General features: G+C 36.0%; 1 protein-coding gene across 4 annotated transcripts in view; it reads right to left on the bottom strand.

Annotated features, from left to right (window-relative positions):
• arnt2 (aryl hydrocarbon receptor nuclear translocator 2) overlaps positions 1-21,145 on the bottom strand; it is an 81,580-nt gene that overhangs the window by 14,146 nt on the left and 46,289 nt on the right. For all 4 annotated transcript variants that reach the window (XM_039670685.2, XM_039670780.2, XM_039670521.2 and 1 more), the window contains 4 exons: positions 17,618-17,769; positions 3,453-3,528; positions 1,366-1,489; positions 679-778 (listed from right to left, as the gene is read on the bottom strand). In XM_039670685.2, the coding sequence (XP_039526619.1) occupies positions 679-778; positions 1,366-1,489; positions 3,453-3,528; positions 17,618-17,769 (452 nt within the window). The remainder of the gene's footprint in view (positions 1-678; positions 779-1,365; positions 1,490-3,452; positions 3,529-17,617; positions 17,770-21,145) is intronic.

Genomic DNA, 21,145 nt, shown 5'->3' with positions numbered 1-21,145 from the left:
GGCAATCTAATTCAATAATGCCACAAATACTGTCATGGCCAGCAAGAAATAAATAAACGATCTCAATTCAGCTAACATTGACTCCAAAGATCCATACATCCACTTTGTGTCAGGAATGTGACAACATACACTAGCGTTCAAAAGTTGTTTACAACATTTTTTTTTTTACAATCGGCCAAAGAGAGTCATTGTTACTCTCACCGTTTATCCGCGCTTCATTGAATTTCTTCACTTTGACATTCAGAGCACTAGGCAGAAATCACATTGCATCAACAACCGCCACAGGCTTTCATGATGCCTTGTGTATTATTTCAGTATTATTACTCCAGTCTTCAGTGACACATGATCCTTCAGAAATTTATTTGGGGATTTATTTGGTAAATGTGTTTATGTGCATGTCTTCTTATCGGATTAATTGAGCACATAATTATTTTTTTCACTATGCACATTTTTAAAATAGGTGGATGAAAATATAGCTATAATATCATTCTTAATATCAATGTGGAAACAGATGAATAAAATTAATAACTCTTTTGAACAGTAGTGTATCAGTAACATTTTAGTGATTTTGCATTACATGAAAACTATGCAATCAGGGGTTATATTCTGCACAAAACAATATAATGACCAGAGTGTATTTGCATTTAATTTGAAGTAGTGAAATGCGTTCATCCATACCCAAAGCTCTTGCCAGAGTGTCCGGGCTGGAATGGGCTGCCTTGAGAGTATAACTGCTGTCCACCAGCAGTGGAGGAGGGAACCATCATCTTTTTATCAGCTAAACACAAACAAACCAAATAAACAAAGATCCTTATCATGCTCACAACACATCACAGCATCTTAGGAAAACACTTTGGAAAAAGAACAGACAAATAGAGACAAACTACAGAAGACAGACAGAAGACTTATCAGAATTACCCAGCAAAACCAGCATGAAATCTTTTTTGTTTTATCATATGCAATAATACAATTAATTCTTTTTAGCCATATATTTTTCAATAGAAAAAGTATATCATATATATATATATATATATATATATATTTGAGGAAAGACATGTAACGTTAACAGAACTAAACCAGCCTTGACCAGCTAATGACCCTGACTCTGACCATCAGAAGCTGGATTTTCCAGTACGTGTTTTAGCTGGAATTTCCGGCTTAATTTCTTTGTAATACCTACCAACTGCAGCAATCATACATTGTATACATTATCATACCATTAATTAAAATAGTGTATAAACTCTAGCCGGCTCACATGCGCAGGCTTTGTAATTACAATAAGCGAAATTTCAGCAAATTGCTTGTTTATATTAAAATCAGTGTGTGATGCAGTGCTAGTCACATGTAATATATCCAAGAACATACATGCAGATATCCCTGTGTACATGTCACTGAAGCGAGGGTCTCTCTCCTGGGAGAACAGCGAATCGGCTTTGTCGATGGTCTTGCCCGCCTCATGAACGCCGGATTGAACGCTGGCAACCGGCACCTATGGGTGTCAACGTGAGAGGTTCAGTTTGTTATTGATTAAATAACTTGAATGAAAACTAAATGCTAAATAAGAGATTAAGTCAATGCCACAAGGATCACAAACCTAACACTCAAAGTGTTAAACTGCAAGCTCAGGAATTAATAATGGATAACCAAAAAACTGCAGACAGGCATTAAACATCCATATAGATTGTAAATGCTGGCGGGTGCTACCCAAGATCCCATGTGTGAGGAGTTATCTATTTTCAACAAATAATCCTCACTGCTTTATTAAGATTGACTCAAATGACCCCTTTAACATAAACAGCATATGATATAGCATAACAACATAATCACTTATGACTCAAAGCAAATGTGCATTAAGTTGTAAAAGTTGTGAAAGTTAAAGACAGAGGGCATATTCCAAATGACGGGTGTTATATGTGTGACTTCACCTCATAGCTATGTCCTATTTTTATAGCGCAGATTCAACAGAGAGCGAGTTAACAGTCCATAGCTAAAATGACTAAAATTATGCAGATTCTCCATTGCATTTATAAGTCATTACCCACAGTAACATACAGTGCTTTAAGCAATTCTACCATGCATACCAGGCAAACTAACACATGTCGTGAAGCATAAAGAACACAACAGTGACCTCATACTTGTACAGTGGAATTGATTCTGATTTTTTTATTATTCTGTGCCATTAATTAAACCAACTAGCTTTGAGATGAATCACAACATTACAAACTCTTATTTGAAGCAAACAAGTATTTAAAAATCATGTAGGCAAAAATGTAGGCATGAAAGGAAATTTGCAACTGATTTTACAACCATATTGTGACATATTTCCATTTTATCAATGATTAAAAGAGGTAAAAATAGCTTGTTGATTGTATTGTAAAAAGTGAGCGTTGCACACTGGAACAGAGGCAGAACTGAATGTGAATGGCTGCAGCGCGTCATCAAATGAGCATATCACAGGATGACCGAGTTAGGACATTTTAATTAAAGATCACAATATTTTGTAAAACTAAATGAATAAATAAATGCATGAATGAGTTGTTTGCAATAAGATCAGTTACATAAAAAATACATTTTATTTCATGATGACTTTGTTTTATTCATTGTCTGACAAAATAATTTAATCACTAAGCAAATCATTTAATTAAAGACAACAGTGTACAATAAATTTTCACTTACTAAAAAAAAAAATAGTATGTTGTATTTCACCAGTAATATTGTCTATTTTCAAGGCGAAAACCAAACTTGAATAAATGAAAGTGTTTTTGCCTAATAATTGTAAAAAATAAATTTTCACTAACTTGATTATAAAGCTAAAACCACTTTGAAAGAACAGAAAAGCTAGGGGAGATATGTCTACCGCTTGTGAAAAAGAAAATCTCAGTTTCTCCACTGTTTTTCCTAGACAACAATAAGATTAAACAGAGAACAAATGGAAAAGTTTGCTGAAGTCTGTTATTTTATGCAAAAAGCCACAACACATTTGCATGTTCACAGTTCTCTGATGTCAGTAAAGGCAAACTCTGAGGTCTAGAGTTTCCGCAGATTTAGTAATTGACAATCAAACATTATATCAACTCATATTCATTTCTCATCAAATGCCTCCAAAACCAAATGATCTTAGCCATTATCCATATTAATTTTATATCTCTAAACTCTACTTAGAATAAAGTATATAGTATATATAGAATAGAAACAATAACTAAGGGATTTTCTGAGAAACATCTGAGACGAAGTTAATAAAACATCTTAACACCTTAACTCCAAGTCTCTTGAGTTTTTAAAGTTTTTTTTTTTATAAATCTAGAACAGGCTCAGCTGTGACACTAATGGAGGGACTTGCATATAAAATAAAGGAGGATAAATTATACATACTACACAAGCTAAAAAGAGCAATGCACCTGTAAGGGTTAGGTGACTAAATGACAACCTAAGAGAAAAGTGTGTATGCGCACCTGCGACAGGTCATAAGCAGTCAGTCCATCTCTCTGGTGAACTTCCAGTTCGGCCTGCTGCTGCTGCTGAAGCTGCCTGAAAAAAACAAAACACAACCAACATACAACTTTAACAACAACACCTGCTGTTTATCATATTCCAGATTGATATATATATATATATATATATATATACACACTAGTCCAATAAACGACCTTAAATGAATTTTCGGTTTGAGTAAAACCAGATAAATGATATACATAACACTCCAATCCATATTATTTATAGTATACATTGCCTAAGATCATCAAAGCTAAAAAAACAAATGTCTTTCAATTAGTTGGTCATCAGCAAGCATTAAAAAGCAGAAGTTTTAGCAGTTTGCTTTCAGGGGATTCAGGTGTGTTAACACGATGGCAAGGAGGAAAGACATCAGCAATGATTTTAGAGAAGCTGCTGTTGCTGCCCATCAATCTAGGACGGGTTACAAGGTCATTTCCAAACAAATTGAAGTCTATCATTCTACAGTGAGGAAGATATTTCACAAGGGAAAAACAAATCTTTCCAGGAGTGGACGTCCCAGCAAATTCACCCCCAAGTTAAGACCGTGCAGTGCTTAGAGAAACTGCAAAAAAGCCAAGCGCTACATCTCAGACTCTACAGGCCTCTTTCCTTCAGATGAGACGTTAAACTGAGGTTCTGACACTCTGTGGTCATTAAAAATCCCATGGTACTTCACATGGTACAGAGAGTAGGGGTGTAACCCCGGTGTCCTGATCAAATTCCATCCAATGGCCAATTCATGGCCTCCTAATAATCCCCATCAATTGAATTAGCTCTATCACTCTCTCTCCTCTCCACCCTATAGATGGTGTGTGAGGAGAGGAGAGATTCCCTGATTCAATTATATACATATATGTACATATGAAAGCGCTATATACGTAGATGTCTCATTCATTCATTCATTCCATTAGCATGTTAAATATTAAAGTTCATGACAGTACAATTAGAAAAAGACTGAACAAACATGGCTTGTTTGTTAGGGTTGCCAGGAGAAAGCAACTTCTGACGCCCACAAACATCAATGAACGGAAGAAACGTTGTAAAGAAGAGCAGGCCGAAATTCCTCCACAACAATGTGAGTGACAGTGAGAAACAGAAAGTCACATAGAAAATGATTACTTCAAGTTATTGCTGCTAAATGTGGTTCGGTTCAGCAAGCAATTTAATCATAGGGTGTACTTAGTTTGTCACACGTCTTCTCCATTTTGCCTTTATTTTTGTTAAATAAATAAAGAGGTGTCATGTCATGTGGTGTGTTTCATCTGAGGTTTTATTTACTTAATTTTAAGACCTGCTAAAGACCAGATGATTTTTTATTATGCCTAGATACGCAAAACTATAAAAAAAAAGGTGTACTTTCTTTTTCACATGATTGTACATGCTAAAATCAAATGTTATTGAAACCAACCACACAGTTTCATGTGCGTCCCGTTAAATAAGAAAGAGTTGCTGTCTATGTAGAGCGCACAAAGTTGGTTACTTATGAGGGTCCATTTCAGTTAGGATGCTGCTATCCAGATGCCAATTTAGACAGTTGACTATTTATTTGTAATACTCCAATATGGACTATACTATAGTTAATATAATTTTATGGACTATTATATAGCATAGAATATTGGTTTAGTGGTTTAATTTCTTAACTGGCTACAAAAAGGTTTTAGGATTGAATACAATATATTAACAATCAGCATGTCTTTCACTTCATATGCATTAAAAATGCATCTTTGATGCCTTAAATACTGCCTACGTGGGCCGCTCACTAGGCACCGCTCAGATCTGGTGTGTTTCTAAGGAAAACCGATTCTCTGGCTGCTTTTAAGCTGAATGGAAATTCCCTCCTGAGAAGCAAAGCTCTTATTATAAGATATCTTTGTTCAGTTTCACTATCAATATGATATGTTGTGGAGCTTGTGAGTGACAAAAAGGGGTGCTTTTCCTGTCTAAAAGGAAATTATATTACCCTCATAAAAAACAAAACAAAAAACTATTATATCAAGAGATGGTTGGAAATTCCCCATGAAAACACACACAGACCCAGATATTAGGGTTTGAAAAGTGCGCAGACATTCTGAGAGCACACTAGGCCACCTGGACCAACAGTGGAATGAGATGGATTAAGCCCAAAACACTGAACTACACTTGAACTTCTTGAGAACAGAAAGAACTGAGGGGAAAAACTGAAACAAAAATGTAAAAAGGGCAAAAACATCCGAGCATCCAAGTTTCCACAGGAACTTAAACTCTCCCCTGCCTCCCTCTGCAATTAACTCACTATGTCTCTAAATATGAAAAACGATTACAGGGACGCCACAGTACTTTTATCTCGGCATGGGAAATCATGAGTCGGTAACGTGCCGCCTGAGCTTGGGTAACTGCCACACGTTTCTGAATGGGAAGAGTCTCGGTGGATGCGAGTATAAGGGAACCTATATGATGGACCACGGTTGTCATGGCAACAAGGGAGGAGAAAGAGGGAAACTGGACCATGCATGTTGAGAGAGGCAGATATAAATTGAGACAAGCAGACAGACAAGACACAGGAAAAATGAGACACGAGAACGACATGCACCGATTCGTTATTTCCAGCAGCTCAACATCACTGTTGAAACACAGACACCAGTATGAATTTCGCTTTCTTTTTTTCAGCTAGTTGGTAGGTTGTCTGGGATGACTAGCTGACTATTTGGTCTAAAGGAATTAGACTGAACTATTTTTATTGATTTTGAGGATACATAAAATAATAAACAATATATCTACAATCTACTTTTCCTGTCGCAATGCATTATGGGGTTGTAGTATACACATGAAATGGTGTCTCAGCATAATCACACTGCCTTACGTTTGAGTCAAAAATGCATATTTTATGCCTTTACTGCCTACTCAGAGGTTTGGGAACATTTATTTGAATTAATTCCAAACTGCATCTCTAAATTTCTCTGCTAAAAATAGATTTAAATAAATTATTTTCAAAAAACGCGAATCTAACGTGAAGCCAACAGCCATGTTGTCCACCGTTAAAGCGTGACTGATGAAGATGAGCTAACAGCATGCTCTTTCTAGATGTTTTAAAGGAGGTGTATGCAAGATTGTGGCCAAAACTGGTACTGCAATCACTTACAAATTAGGGTGTATCCCCCCCCTTCCCCATGACTCGAGGTTGCCAGATATGCTGCATGTTCCAGCAGGAATGTAGGCTGCTACAAGAAGCTTCCAATGGCAAGTGAAGAGTCCTACACAGTGAGTTTTTTTTCTGTTAATTATTTATTTCGGACTTTGTCACAAAGTATTTCGGATTCATATCAAGGTTTTTTTTTGGTTTCGCAATGTTAGACATTTTTTTTATCCAATTCAGACACTTTGTATGTGCAGCTGTGGTAACTAGAGAAGAGCATGCCGCAACACTACTGACTCCATGATCGGTGTAGGGTGACACATCAGAACAAAACACAACATGACAACATCAACATCAGTCAAGGGCTGCAACTTCACTTTTTAAATGACAATATCTGGGCCGGACTACTGTTGTCAGTGATATGTATTTGAAATGAAAATTATTTCTTAAATGTCTAGTGACGTATCAGGGAAAATTATGATTAATTGAAATAAATTTCTTGCATACAGCTCCTTTAAGTCTTGATGCTTGTTAAACAGACACCAGCACACTCACATTCAAAACACAAATGTAATGTTGTTCTCATCTGGATTGATATAGGCTAATTATTATTTATAATTAATGATAAACGATCATTAATAATGCTATAATTCCGAGACAACTAAACAAACTTTCATCTTTGCTAAAACTTGCATCTGGATCAGTTTCTTCCTGGTTGAAGAAATAATAAGTAACTTTGGCAAACAGCATTTTAGTTGTGTAGCTGAGTCGCCATACAAAACTGTATTTATTGTTAGATGTCAGCCCAATTCATTTCATGAGCATTTCTCTTTTAGTTTGTATACTCCTTTGCTCAGCAAAAGCCCATAACTCTGCAATAATACATCAGTACTTTATATCATAGTATCAAATGTTCTCTCTCGCTCAAAAAAAAAAAAAAGTTCACAGAGCAGCACCTCTAAATACTATCCATTCATCCAGCGCACTTGTCCAGCAGCTCTGACAGTTGTGTGAGCTGTGACTCTGTCTGGCGCCTGTAAGAAAATATCAAAACTATCGTTTCAGAGTTACTAAAGATCAGTCTATTTTTTTTCTGTGATGTTTAACCTCAAGGTCCTTTATATGGAGATGTCTCTAGACGGGTATCTAGGTCTTGTGGTGGTGTGGGATTACGGTTAAAGCTGTAAACACAAAGACTGTAGATTCAAACCCTCAGATGAACCCCAATGATTCATCACTGTCCCCTTGAGCAACCCTGCTTAGAAGACAAACACGGCTGGTCACTAAGGCCAAGCAATATAACAACAACAAAAACATTCAATATGTTTCAGGCTGTTATATAGAACAAAAGACTGAAAAATAGTTTGCGCATGTGTGATTTTGGGGTCAGTAATACTTTAATTCAGCAAGGATTAATTGAAAGTGACACAAAAGACATTTATGTTACAGATGAGGTTAAGATTTCAAATAAACGCTGTTCTTTTGGACTTTCTATTCACCAAAGAATCCTGAAACAAATGTATCAAGATTTCCAAAAAAATACTAAGCAGCAAAACTGCTGAAAAAAAAAGAAGAAGAAAAAAAAGAAACATATTATCTGGAGCAGAAAATCAACATAGTAGAATGATTTCTGAAGGATCATGTGACACTGAAGACTGGAGTAATGATGCTGAAAATTCAGCTATGCATCACAGGAATAAATTACATTTTAAAATACTTTCAAATACAAAGCAGCCACTTTAATTTGTAATATATTTCACAAAATTACTGTATTTACTGTATTTTATTCAGCCTTGGTGAGACTTCTTAATGAGACTTGTAATTCAATGATAATCTTGCCTTCTGCAGACACTCCGAAATCTCATTTGCAATTGCACAGAGACTGACATCATTGATGGCAAATGTCACTGCTTCTTTCATTTGTTCAAATATATAGAATGTGGAATGAGATTTGAGAACTGCCGTACAGGGGATTTTCTATAAATAACCTAAACTAGATGTCTGAAGACTTGAATAAAGAGCACAAGTCATACAAGCTACTTTTATGGTGTTTTTGGAGCTTGACAGACGTGGTCATTATGAACGTTCACTGTGCAGCGAAGATATAGACAGAACAACAGCAGCATGCAGGTGTGGGACGAAATGAGGGAACAAAAATAATGCCTGAATTGCCATTTTCTTAAACAATTCCTTGCACAGCACGTCAGCCTGTGACACCAAGCATTTGGCTCTATTCTAGCGGTTTACATCTTATCTGCTTACCAACCGCACCGTCTGTCTGAGGGGTGAGTGTTTATCGGTGTCTTTCCACCTTCTTCTTCTCTCCATGCCCTCTCTCACCCAGAGCATTACTGTCTATCTGCAGGCAGTTTGCCAGTCTGGAGCCCTGAAGCTGCCATCTCACCTTGGCACTGCTGTGCATGAATATTCATCTCACTGGTACCTGCTGCTCTTATTATTTTCCCATAATCTCAAAGTCAATACGGAGAAAATGACACATAATGTGAGAAAAACTTTGTTTATTTCTGCCTTTTTTTAAATAACTTTCAAGCTGGGATTTCTTGGCCTGCGCACTGCAAAAACAAGCTCTCTTAATCATTATTTTTGTCTTGTTTTCCAGTAAAAATATCTCAATGTCTCCAAAATAAGATGAATTTACATTTAGTACATATTAAGACTTGTTTTCAGGGAATTGAGCTTATTAAATCTAGAATTAAGCTTATTCTTACCCTAATGGTGAATATTATTTTTCTTGTTTCTCTCGCTGAATGTTTATCCTTAAAAAAAAGTCAATCTGCCATCAGCCAATCACAGTGTTCTGGAAACACTGCCTCCTATCACAGGATTTTTCACCTCAATTTAACATGCTATAAAATCTTACACCAAGCTCAAAAGAGGCCTTCATTTGCTTTTATTGCTTTTCAAAAAATTATTATTTTCTATTTTCTATTTTGCAATATTTGGGATTTTTTGTTATTTTTGTAAAACTGATAATTCATCCAATTTCATTTTAAGGAGGATATGTCTTTCAGGTTTTTTTTTGTGAAAAAAATGATAATTTTCTCATCCAATTTAATTTTTGAGGAGGATCTGCCTTTCTTGTCCCCAGGGTGACTCATTCTAGCATTCTTCCACGTGTCATGGACTGGGGAGTCTGGGATAGCTGATGCCATGTGTGATGAATTTCTCCCATATATTCATATTCTCCCAAAAGTACAACACACAAACACAATCACTCAGGAGTTTACAGGCACACAAACTGTAGTGCTGGATTGCAGTGTGGATTGCAGCACACCAAAAGCTAAACATTTGGATTGCTAACAAAAATAGATGAAGTAAAACAATGTTTTTGACAACATATTGTTGTTTGGCTTTTTGTTCAACTTGATTGAAACAATACATTATTTCAATAATAATAATAATAATTAAAAAATATATATATAATAAAATATTTTAAAATGTAATTTATTCCTTTGATGCAAAGCTGAATTTTTAGCACCACTAGTCTTCAGTGTTTATTTAAAATAGACATAATTTTGTAACATTATGAATGTCTTTTCGGGTTTCCTCATATCCTCATAAATAAAAAAAGAGGTATCAAAATACTTTAGTTACAGCACTCCCGAGTTAATTTCAGCACACTGCTCTCCCAAACATAACTGATATACAAAATGATTTTCATAATATATACAAATTAAAATTGTTGAAAAAGCCGGTTCTCTCGTGGGTCATGAACACTTATTCCACACACAAAACAAACATTCAACGAACCTAATAAAAGCTCAAACATTACGATGTGCAAAGACTCTCTTGTTTTTCCATTGTGTGAAGAGAATAACTGGCAAGGAAATTATGAAATGATGAGAAAGTTTATCGACCATGGAAGAGGGGGACGTCCATTTTGTAACAGACTCGATTTCAGTGGCATTCATTAGCAGTGTTGTAGAAGCTACTTTGCAACCGCTGTTTGCCAAGCTATGCCCATAATTGACTGCTCAAACTACCTCAAAATACCAAGAAATGTACCAGTATTACCAGGAAGCTATGCTATATGCTACATGCTACTGTACTGACAATGAAGTCAAGTTTAATAGTATTTACTCACAGAATTTTCCCTCAAACTGATTCTGGATCAGAAAGAGACACAAGCTCTGTTCCAAAACCTAGTGAGATGTTAAAGTGAGATTTAAATGCTACTGACGCAAAGGCATCAAACAGCAGGTAGCAAAATTACACCGCCTTCGTTATGAAGCAGAGAGAGAAATGCTGATTATAAATATCACTCATACAGTACTTAAAAGTGTAAAGAGAGTTCCTTGTAATTAAAACATAACTGCTTTATTCACAATTTAAGCTTTCAGAGCTTTTTTTTTTTCATTGTTAGCTTAGCAACATGGGCTAAAAAGGAGTGGAAAGATTCTGAGTAGAACTTCAGCTTGAGGATCATGTGCGTTAAAATATGTGAACTTTTTCTGCTTGACTGTATGCGACTACCAGCCTGGATGTGATGTATGCTAACCATATATGAGTGCAAAAAACTGTTCTCCTCTAAAGTGTTAAAGGGTTAGTTCACCCAAAAATGAAAATTAAGTCATTAATTACTCACCCCCATGCTGTTCCAACCCCGTAAGACCTTCGTTCATCTTCGGAACACAAATAAAGATATTTTTGATTGAATCTGAGAGCTGGATCAGTCCTAGATAGGCTTCCTAAGGGACTGGCTCTTGACGGCCCATAAAGTCATTAAAGAAAATGTTTAAATGTTCCATGTGCCTACAGCGGCTCAATTATAAGTTTATCAAGCGACGAGACTACTTTTTGTGCGAAAAAAACATAAATAACGACTTTATTCCACTATTCCATTACTTCCTTATGGGCGCATGCGCGAGAACTGAGACGAGGACGTTCTCATTCGTCTACTTCTTGTTACCGGCTGCTCACCGCTTAGGAGTTTTACCGCCACCTACCGTATAAAATGATGATCCATATATAAGGTGCTCTGGATTACAAGGAACACTGTCGTTTTTTTAGAAGATTAAAGGCTTTTAAGTGCACCTTATAGTGCGGAAAATACGCAAATCGAAAAGCGTATGTACAGCGTGCATCTTCCTCTGCTTGTAAACAGAAAGTTTTGCGCTTCCAGCTATATCAGCACATCATCTTATACGGTAGGGGGCGGTAATACTCCTGAGCGGTGAGCAGCCGGTAACGTCCTCGTCTCAGTTCTCGCGCATGCGCCCATAAGGAAGTAATAGAATAGTCGAATTAAGTCGTTATTTATGTTTTTTTCGCACAAAAAGTAGTCTCGTCGCTTGATAAACTTATAATTGAGCCGCTGTAGGCACATGGAATATTTAAACCTTTTCTTTAATGACTGTATGGGCCGTCAAGAGCCAGTCCCTTAGGAAGCCTATCTAGGACTGATCCAGCTCTCAGATTCAATCAAAAATATAGCTGCGAGCAGCGATGGCGGGCCCAAGCCGGTGGCACCGCAACCCCGGTTCCTTTAGTTACCTAAAGGCACCCGGATAGCGGTGCCGAAGGCTTTGGCCCTTTTATGATTAAATGTTAAAACGGCTTGCCATACTCTGTCATTTCGACTAGTCACAATTATGTTACAGATGTCTTAAATGATAATACAAACTATCCAAAATGTAATTACGAATAGACAGAAAGACGTTGTTGATATCTACAATGTTAATTCCGGACAGGCAAACTTAGCTTTTAAATGTTAAAAGGGCTTGCCATACAGGGACGTAGGCTCAGAGAGAGGCTCACCATATTCAAACCAAAATATCTGACTTCCTCTTGGTCCGAGCTAATGACTATGTATTAGAAAGTTGTCCGGCTTGAGGAGTACAATGTATATACCGATTTTTGTAACTGTAGATAAAACTAACAACCCCACTTTTGTCAAAAGGTGGCGCTATTTAGTCCTTGCACATTGCCCGTTTCTGAAACTTTGCACGTCTACTGGCTAATAAATGTGATGTATCTGTTGAGTTTCAAGCAATTTCAATTTCAATTTGACTGTTGAAAAGAAGTGCGCCGATTAGATACTCAGGATCGGTATCGGCTCTGACACTGCCATCTTTGACGAGGCTGATTCAAATTCTATATTGTGCATATACTATTCTGTTAGGCACAAAGGCACAAAAACTTTCTAAAGTACCATAAAGTTTTTGTGTACTGTATTATTAGTGTTCTGAAGCTATTATGTGATATAGAAATTAATATTTAAGTCATTAAATTCAAGAACACAAACTTTTCCCTCTCTGCGCCTGTCAGTCATTCTCCATTCAGCATTCAAACAGCACGTCACATTCGGTTACAGTCAATGATGAAACGATCTTCAATGATTCAATGTTAATCCTATTATACTGGATCTTTAAGATAAAGGTCTAAAGGTCTATATTTTCGAATGAAGAAACTTTTTCTTGCTGGACTTTATTGCTGTAACTTAATCGTGTTACTTTCTACCGGGTGTCGGACGCTGTCGGTTAGATCACAACACTAGAGTCAGAGCACTATAATTGTTCTTCACGCACACAGTAACTGAAATTTAAAACCTTTAAAAGAAAAGGCTCAATAAACTATTGCATAGATAGATAATGTATAATACACTGTTCATAAATATGTATTTCCTTTGTGCTTTGAACTTTTCAATACGGACTCAATGCGCTGTAACTTCATGTGGCTTCAAGCACATCATTCTCCGCTCGGGATGCACATAAGTGCTTTGTGCTGCACCGTATTGGAGCCGTAATATCATAATGCAGTGACGTAATGACAGATTATTAATTGCCTTTCAATTATATGTTGCTTTATAGCAGCCATGGCTATATTTTTTTTTAATGATTTTTGTTATCTTGTTTTTCATGAATGTATTTTTCAAAAATAAGAGCAATGTGTATTATCTATTATTAATATGGTTTATAATAGCATTTTTGTCATAGATTATGACAAAGTAATCATATGATCCACCAGCGAGGAACCAGCAGAACAGAGTGAACATTCTTTCTGTTTAGTTCAATCCTACTTAATAGGAATTTATTTAAAATGCTCGCTCTACTCCACACCATTAATGTCTTGTGCGGACATCCGTATTTTGACTTTCGGTTTTAAGTAAGCGATTTAAAAGCTCCCAAGTCCCAGCGGAGTCACACGTTGATTAACCGGTGGGAATATACACAATAGGCCTACCTGATATTGAACACAAGAGGGCAGTATAGCACTACGTATGACTCAGATTATTATTTTTTTATGAATTTTACAACAATTCTGGCTGTTTTTGAACGTAAACACAATTCTTAAATGAAAAAAAAGGAAAAATTGGGGAAGTTATAATATTTGTATAATTTAATTTAGAAACAAATGATGTATAATTACATTTTTAGAAGATATGAGGCTTTTAGTGTTTACTTTTTTGACATTACTTTAATCTTTTGCCATAGTTGCACATGTCTATTGGCTAATAAATGTGATGTATCTGTTGAGTTTCAAGCAATTTCAAGCAAGCTAAGAGTCCCAAAAGCATCAAAAAATAATGTTAAAGTTTGTTTCGTTGCCACGGCATTTTGAAAGTGACACACTTCCTGCTGCCAGTTGGTGGCGCTATAACTTTGACTCACAATAGTCACATCCATGTGATCGGTCTCTTACAGCGAAAACACTGCTGAAGTTTCATCAAGATCAGTTAATGTATGCTGAAGTTATAACACACATCCTGTTCCATGTTTCTCGCCATAATTTCGTTTCCTCGCCACGGCCAAACCGTTCGAGATATCAAAAATCCCGTGGCACTTTTTCATCCTTAATGTCTTGACTTCACGCTGATCGAGTTTCGTCGAATTTGGTTCAGTGCTCTAGGAGCAATAATTTAAATTACATTGCATGTGTTTTAAACACAACCCTAAATAGCCAACTTCCTGTTGGGCTGGGGTAAAAAGTAACAGTGTGAAGTATATATGAAACGATGAGATCTATATGTGTACCAAGTTTCATATTATTACATGCAAGTGTGTTTGATTTATGGACCAAATTTTCAGACCAAGTTTATTGACCAAGTTAATCTGATTAATAAACTAATTATATAAAACTATTGTCAATTCACTACAATTAAACTAGTTATATGCCTTTACTTATAAAAAATAAAAATAAAAACTTATTTAAAAAATACCAGGCTTGAGAAATGTATTTTCTTTATGCAGGTCATACACACAGCAGTGAAATGGTTAAGCCCCCTCCCCCTGCACACACACACACACACACACACACAGACAGCCAGCCAGCCAGCCAAAGGCTCAGAGTGGCCATATTCAAACAAAAATATCTGACTTTCTGTGGGTCCTAGCTAATAAGTGTCAATTAGAAAGTTGTCCGGCTCGAGGAGTACAATATACATACCAATTTTTGTAACTCTAGTTAAAACTAACCACCCCACTTTTGTCAAAAGGTGGCGCTACTGAGCCCTCACCACGCCCGTTTCTGCAACTTTGCACATGTCTACTGGCTAATAAATGTGATGTGTCTGTCGAGTTTCATGCAATTTGAAGCATGCTAAGGGTCTCAAAAGCATCCTAAAAGCATCCTAAAAGAAGGGTAAAGTTTGATGCGTCGCCACGGCAACAGTTTCAAAGATATCAAGAATCCATTCACAGGTCTACATCTGCCGTATGTTTACATTATACATATGAAGTTTGAAGCAAATCGGGTAAAAATAAAAGGGTGATATCTAAGCATTTTGAAAGTGACACACTTCCTGCTGCCAGTTGGTGGCGCTATAGCTTTGACTCACAATAGTCACATCCATGTGATCGTCCTCTTACAGCGAACACACTGCTGAAGTTTCATCAAGATCAGTTAATGTATGCTGAAGTTATAACACACTTCCTGTTCCATGTTTCTCGCCATGATTTCGTTTCCTCGCCACGGACAAACCGTTCGAGATATAAAAAATCCCCTCGCAAACTTTCATCCTCAATGTCTTGACTTCACGCTGACCGAGTTTCGTCGAATGTGGATCAAAGCTCTAGGAGGAGTATTTGACATTCCATTGCGAGCGTTTTACAAACAAACCTCAATAGCCAAATTCCTGTTGGGCTGGGGTAAAAAGTAAGAGCGCGAGGTATAGATGAAACGATGAGATCAACATGTGTACCGAGTTTCATATTATTACATACAAGCGTGTTTGAGTTATGGACCAAGTGTTCGGACCCCGTTCCAGGGGGCGCTGACGAGCTGCCCTGCCACGCCCGGGTACCATCTTCAGCCCGGCTCTGATGGCCGCGGGTTCTGACCCGTGTGCAAAGTTTCAAGAGTTTTCGAGCACGTTAAGGGCCCCAAAAGTGCCCAAAAGGTAGCAAAATAATAATAATACTAAAGAATAATAATCCCAAGGAAAACAATAGGGCCTTCGCCCTTTCAGGGCTTGGGCCCTAAATATTTTTATTTGTGTTCCGAAGATGAACAAAGGTCTTACGGGGTTGGTACAGCATGGGGGTGAGTAATTAATGACTTAATTTTCATTTTTGGGTGAACTAACCCTTTAATCCTTACACTATTTTAGTAAAACGGGTGGTCTATTATGTCTGTTGATTACCAATCACTTTTGGAGTGGAGGATAAAGGCTCCTTCATGACCAATTTGAACGTTCAGTGCAACTGCCACGAGAGGACAAATTGCAACCATCACTCAATAGTGATAGTGGAAAGCAGCTTCAGAAGCCAGCTGACAAAAGGTCTGGTTGTTTTGTGACAGTGCATTGCGAACTAAATGTTTCTATTTTCAAAGTACATTTGGTGACTATATTCTCCTCGCTGAACCATGTCCTTAGATAAGCCCATTCTAAAAGACAAAAATAAATAAATAAATATCCAAAGTAGCACCAGAGGACAAACTCTATACAACCTGCTTTAAATGCATATCTATGAGTTCACAGGACTAATGTGGGCATAAATCAAGCTCATTCTGCCAACACCAGCTGAACAGGCAAATATTTCAAAAGTGTTAAACAGAAGGAGAATAAATGGTATTGATTTCAGACCTGATGCCAGAGGGCCAAATGTCCCGAGGCAGGTCACATGGATGTGCCTGACTGGTGCTAATTACAGAAATTACCTAAAACCATCATTTATCTAGAAGAAGAGCACCTGTTTGGAATTAGTGATCCACTAAAACCATTTTAGCTAAACATTGAAAGCAAAAATAGTTTTCATTTAGCTGAACTGAAACCAAAAATAGTTTATTTAATAATCAGTTAATTAATCAACTGTAATAATTAACACTAAAACTATGTACACAGACATTTCAACTTTTTAATTATATAATTTGGTTTCTACTCCAATTTGTTGTTGAAGTATGTATTAAATGGTGGCTGTAATAAAAACTTTTAATACAGATTTATTCAAACTTACATTAAACAATGAAGACAACAGTTTAAGTAAAAGTATAATGAAAATGTAATAGTGCATATATTTAGAAAAATGCTCCTCTCTAGAGATGTTTTTCTCTAGCTGACTATCGAGCTGTGGACAATGAATGACTTTCCTGAGGTAAACGTAACAGTGTATTGCTGACAAACACTTTTATTGAAGTCTTTCTGCAGCTAAAACGCTTGTGTAGCAATTACATGAGACATGATGAATTTCAGTAAGATTTCTGGATGGTAGGCCCACTACAAATAATGTTTAGTGAACTTTTGTTCATGCATCAACTGAAAACAGCACTGGTTCATCAAAATGAAGATCCATTAAAACAGGAAATCGATATTTTTAACCCAGCCCTGGCTTCCACACAGCTTGCTATAGTTTATCCACATTGTGTGTACATAATAGTACACGCCATTGGAGAAAAGCTAATTGACCACATCAGTCAATTATTTTGGCCTTTAAAACCAAATATTTGTACTTGCCAAAATTTTTTGGTATCAATATTTGCAATAATATGATCAGGATTTTAGTTGTTCTATTGCAACAGCCTTTAAAGAGATGACAAAAAGTTTGTACATACTTGACATTGGTATTGGTGCAGATGATGTACTCGATCTCATCCGAATAAGGGTTCTGGAAGGTGAAACTGCTGGTTCTGATGAGCATCCACTCTCGGTTCTTCATCCGGAAGCGGTACATGACTGATAGAACCTGCCCTTTCAGCTTGACCACCTAAACGCAACAGGAGCACATGGGAGGACAGGGAACATCAATTCACATCACATGCACTTTCATCTTAGAAATTTAAATGTGTATGACTGTCCTGAACCAGACTGCGGGCGGGTAGCTCTAAAGGTTACAACTTATGCACTACAAAATGTGTTTGATTAGTCAGTGGACATCATTATTTGTTTAAAATTCATGTGCCCTCATAATCTTTAATCATAATAACGTCCCCTCCCTCTTGCAGCAACATCTCTTCACTGTTGAACAACCAATAGCAAACAACCATCCAGCCATCCAATCAATTCCCCATGGACAAAATCAAGCCCCGCCCTGCCTATTTTTCTTGTTCAAGAAGCAGTTTCAAAAGACTATGACAATTTCAGTTTCATACTGACTTTACGACTTTAAAATAAAATATTTACATAAGTCAGGAGTAAATGTTGGAATAGAACTGTAGAGTGATCAAATTGCATCAATAAACTCATATTTTACCAGACTGACTTTAATCCTTTAGACATATAACGATGTTGACATTTATACTCATTTACGTTAAGATAAAGAACATTATGTGCATAAATGACTCGCAGCTCCTGAACAAAAGCGTGAGGCAAAAAAAAAAAAAGAATCAACCTAGGCATAAACTGAAATTCACAGCATTTAAACAACTTCTGCTCACAAATTAAAGGATGCTATTGGATTACTGAATGCAAAAGACATCATATGCAACTACGCATTTAATTTTTCTTACAACCCAACTTGATATGCTCTGCCTTAAAGGGATACTCCACTTTTTTTTGGAAATAGGCTTATTTTACAACTCCCCCAGAGTTAAACAGTTGAGTTTTACCGTTTTTGAATCCATTCAGACGATTTTCTGATATTTAGCCGATTAACTTCCATAGTAGGAAAAATATATACAATGGAAGTCAATGGGACCAGAAACTGCCTGGTTACTGATATTCTTCTAAATATCAGAAAATCGGCTGAATACATTCGAAAATGCGGTAAAACTCAACTGTTTAACTTTGGGGGAGTAGTAAAATGAGCCTATTTCCAAAAAAAGTGGAGTATCCCTTTAAGAACTTATGGTGCAACCAAATTAAGCAGGGTTATTATCATTAACTAAAACTATTACTATGACTATAAAAGCTGAAATAAAATAAAATATAAATATAAATATTAGTTTAAAAACTTGAAATGTTTACGCACTACAATTTTCACCTGGAAATAAATAAAAACTATACCTGATATTTAAAATTAATATTTAATAAATATTAAATAATAATATTAATTAATTAATTAATATTTAATAATAATATTAATAAAACGACAAAATCACAATGAAATCACTAAAAAAATGTACTTAAATTAAACATAAAAACTAAAAATAAGCTAATTCAAAATATGAATGAAACTATAATAAAACTAAAATAACACTGGTACAGAGTTAGTTACAAACTAGCAAGTTACAAAGCCTTGTGAGGACTTTATGTTCCAGTTTGTGTAAGAACTTACGAATAGCTGGATCTTTATTTCCATGCACGACATACAGAATACGCTAAATCTAACCAATCGGTTCCTAAAGCAAATGCCAAATGTACTAAGGTACCCCACCAAAATTAAGACTAGTGAAGTGCCAAATGTGAACACAAATTGGCTTTAGGAATTAAGAACATTAAAATTTGACATGCTTTATGCAAGAGTTATAATTAAATACAGAAGACAAACAAACCCCTCGACAAACAACATCAACAAATAACGTTTACCATCATTGGTTTATCTAGGATGCCGAGGGGGTTTTCCCTTTCTGAACTCCATGAGGCAACACATGAGGAGGAGTATTCCTCACATTACGGATGCAAAAACATTTGTATGAGGAACAAGACTGGCTCATCTCGAGCAAATGTCCGACTCTGGACTGCATCCACATGCCCGCCACACACAGTCACCTCTATTGTCACTTAAAGCAATGTTTGCCCATCCAAGTACAGAGATTGCTTTAAATAAAAATCTGTGCCCAGAGAAAACAACTTTCCACTCAACAGAGCATGAAAGACAACGAGAAAGATCTTCAAAGTTCAGTATCTGCCGAAAATGGCTCTCTTAAACAAACAGCACAGCCGGCAGCCCTTCAAGTGAGTAAAAAAAAATAAAAAAATAAAAAAAATCATACATTCACTTAAAAGAAAATAAAGAGAAACTTGACTTTTTAGATGTATATCCTGCTTTGAGAGAGGATATAGAATATTATTCTTGGAGACAAGAGGCCATTTTCCCTTTAGCCTTGAGAAATCTCAGGAGGGAGGGAAAGACACAAACATTTTTTTCAGAACGTCACATCTTCTGAAACAGAACCCAGAGTTCATAGTGTCAACGCTAAACCAAACCTGAGGCCACATGACTCACACACAACTCTTAACAGAAGCACCTTGCACTGTTTGGGCATTTGCTTTTTATTTACTCTTAAAAATAAAGTTTCTCTATTGGCATCAACGGGTATAAAAAACCTTTAATGTAACCTTTACATTCCACAAAAGGTTCTTTATAAGGTTCTTCAGATTATTATTATGTCCTTTACACTAAGAAAAAAAAAGTTTTTTTAAGAAACAAGTTCTTTGGAAAACCAAAAATAATCATTCTATTGCATTGCAACGGAAACCTCTTTTTCAAAGCTTTATATAAGAGTGTCTGAAGTCACTGAAGGGCAATGCTTACAAGACATCTTGGTAGTAAGTACTGAGAAATGTATGTAGTAAACAGTAAGCATATGTATAACACAGAAACATCCTGGTGATTGCTTTTAGACATCACAGAATGTAAAAAGCCTTACAATTTCCATGCAACATAGAGTTTAACAAATTGGCAAACATCAATGTAAATCAAGTCACTATGGAAATGATAGCCAATACTGATAAGCATTTACGTTTTCAAGCCAATGATGTATAAATCTACATTCTTTGAGACTGATTACAAAAAATATGCTCATCTTATAATAATGTAAAGTGAAAAATGGCTATTAGTTTTAAAAACAATGCAAAAACAAAACAAAAAAAATATTTAGGAATTGAAGTAAAATGAAATAATAGCTGAAAAATGTTCATAAACTTGGCAACTAACTGAAGTTAAGTTAAATACGTACTAAAATTACTAGAACTGAATTAAAGCTAAATACAAATATTGAAAAAAGCAAAAGTTTTAAAAAAGTTTTATTATAAATGAATTATAATGATGAAATGTTATTTTGAAAAGTTATTAAAATATGAATGAACACTAAAATAGCATATAAATGATGCAAAAATAATATTGATAACAAAAAAAGAAAGCAACAAAACACCTGGGTCCAAAGGGGGAAAAAAATGTTAATGTAAACATGTTATTTCAT

The sequence above is a fragment of the Pimephales promelas genome, chromosome 1 (genome assembly GCF_988280905.1).
Source record: "Pimephales promelas chromosome 1, fPimPro1.hap1.1, whole genome shotgun sequence".
Taxonomy (NCBI): Eukaryota; Metazoa; Chordata; class Actinopteri; order Cypriniformes; family Leuciscidae; genus Pimephales; species Pimephales promelas.
Note: the sequence above shows the minus strand (reverse complement) of the source record. Positions and strands in the feature narration are given on the sequence as shown.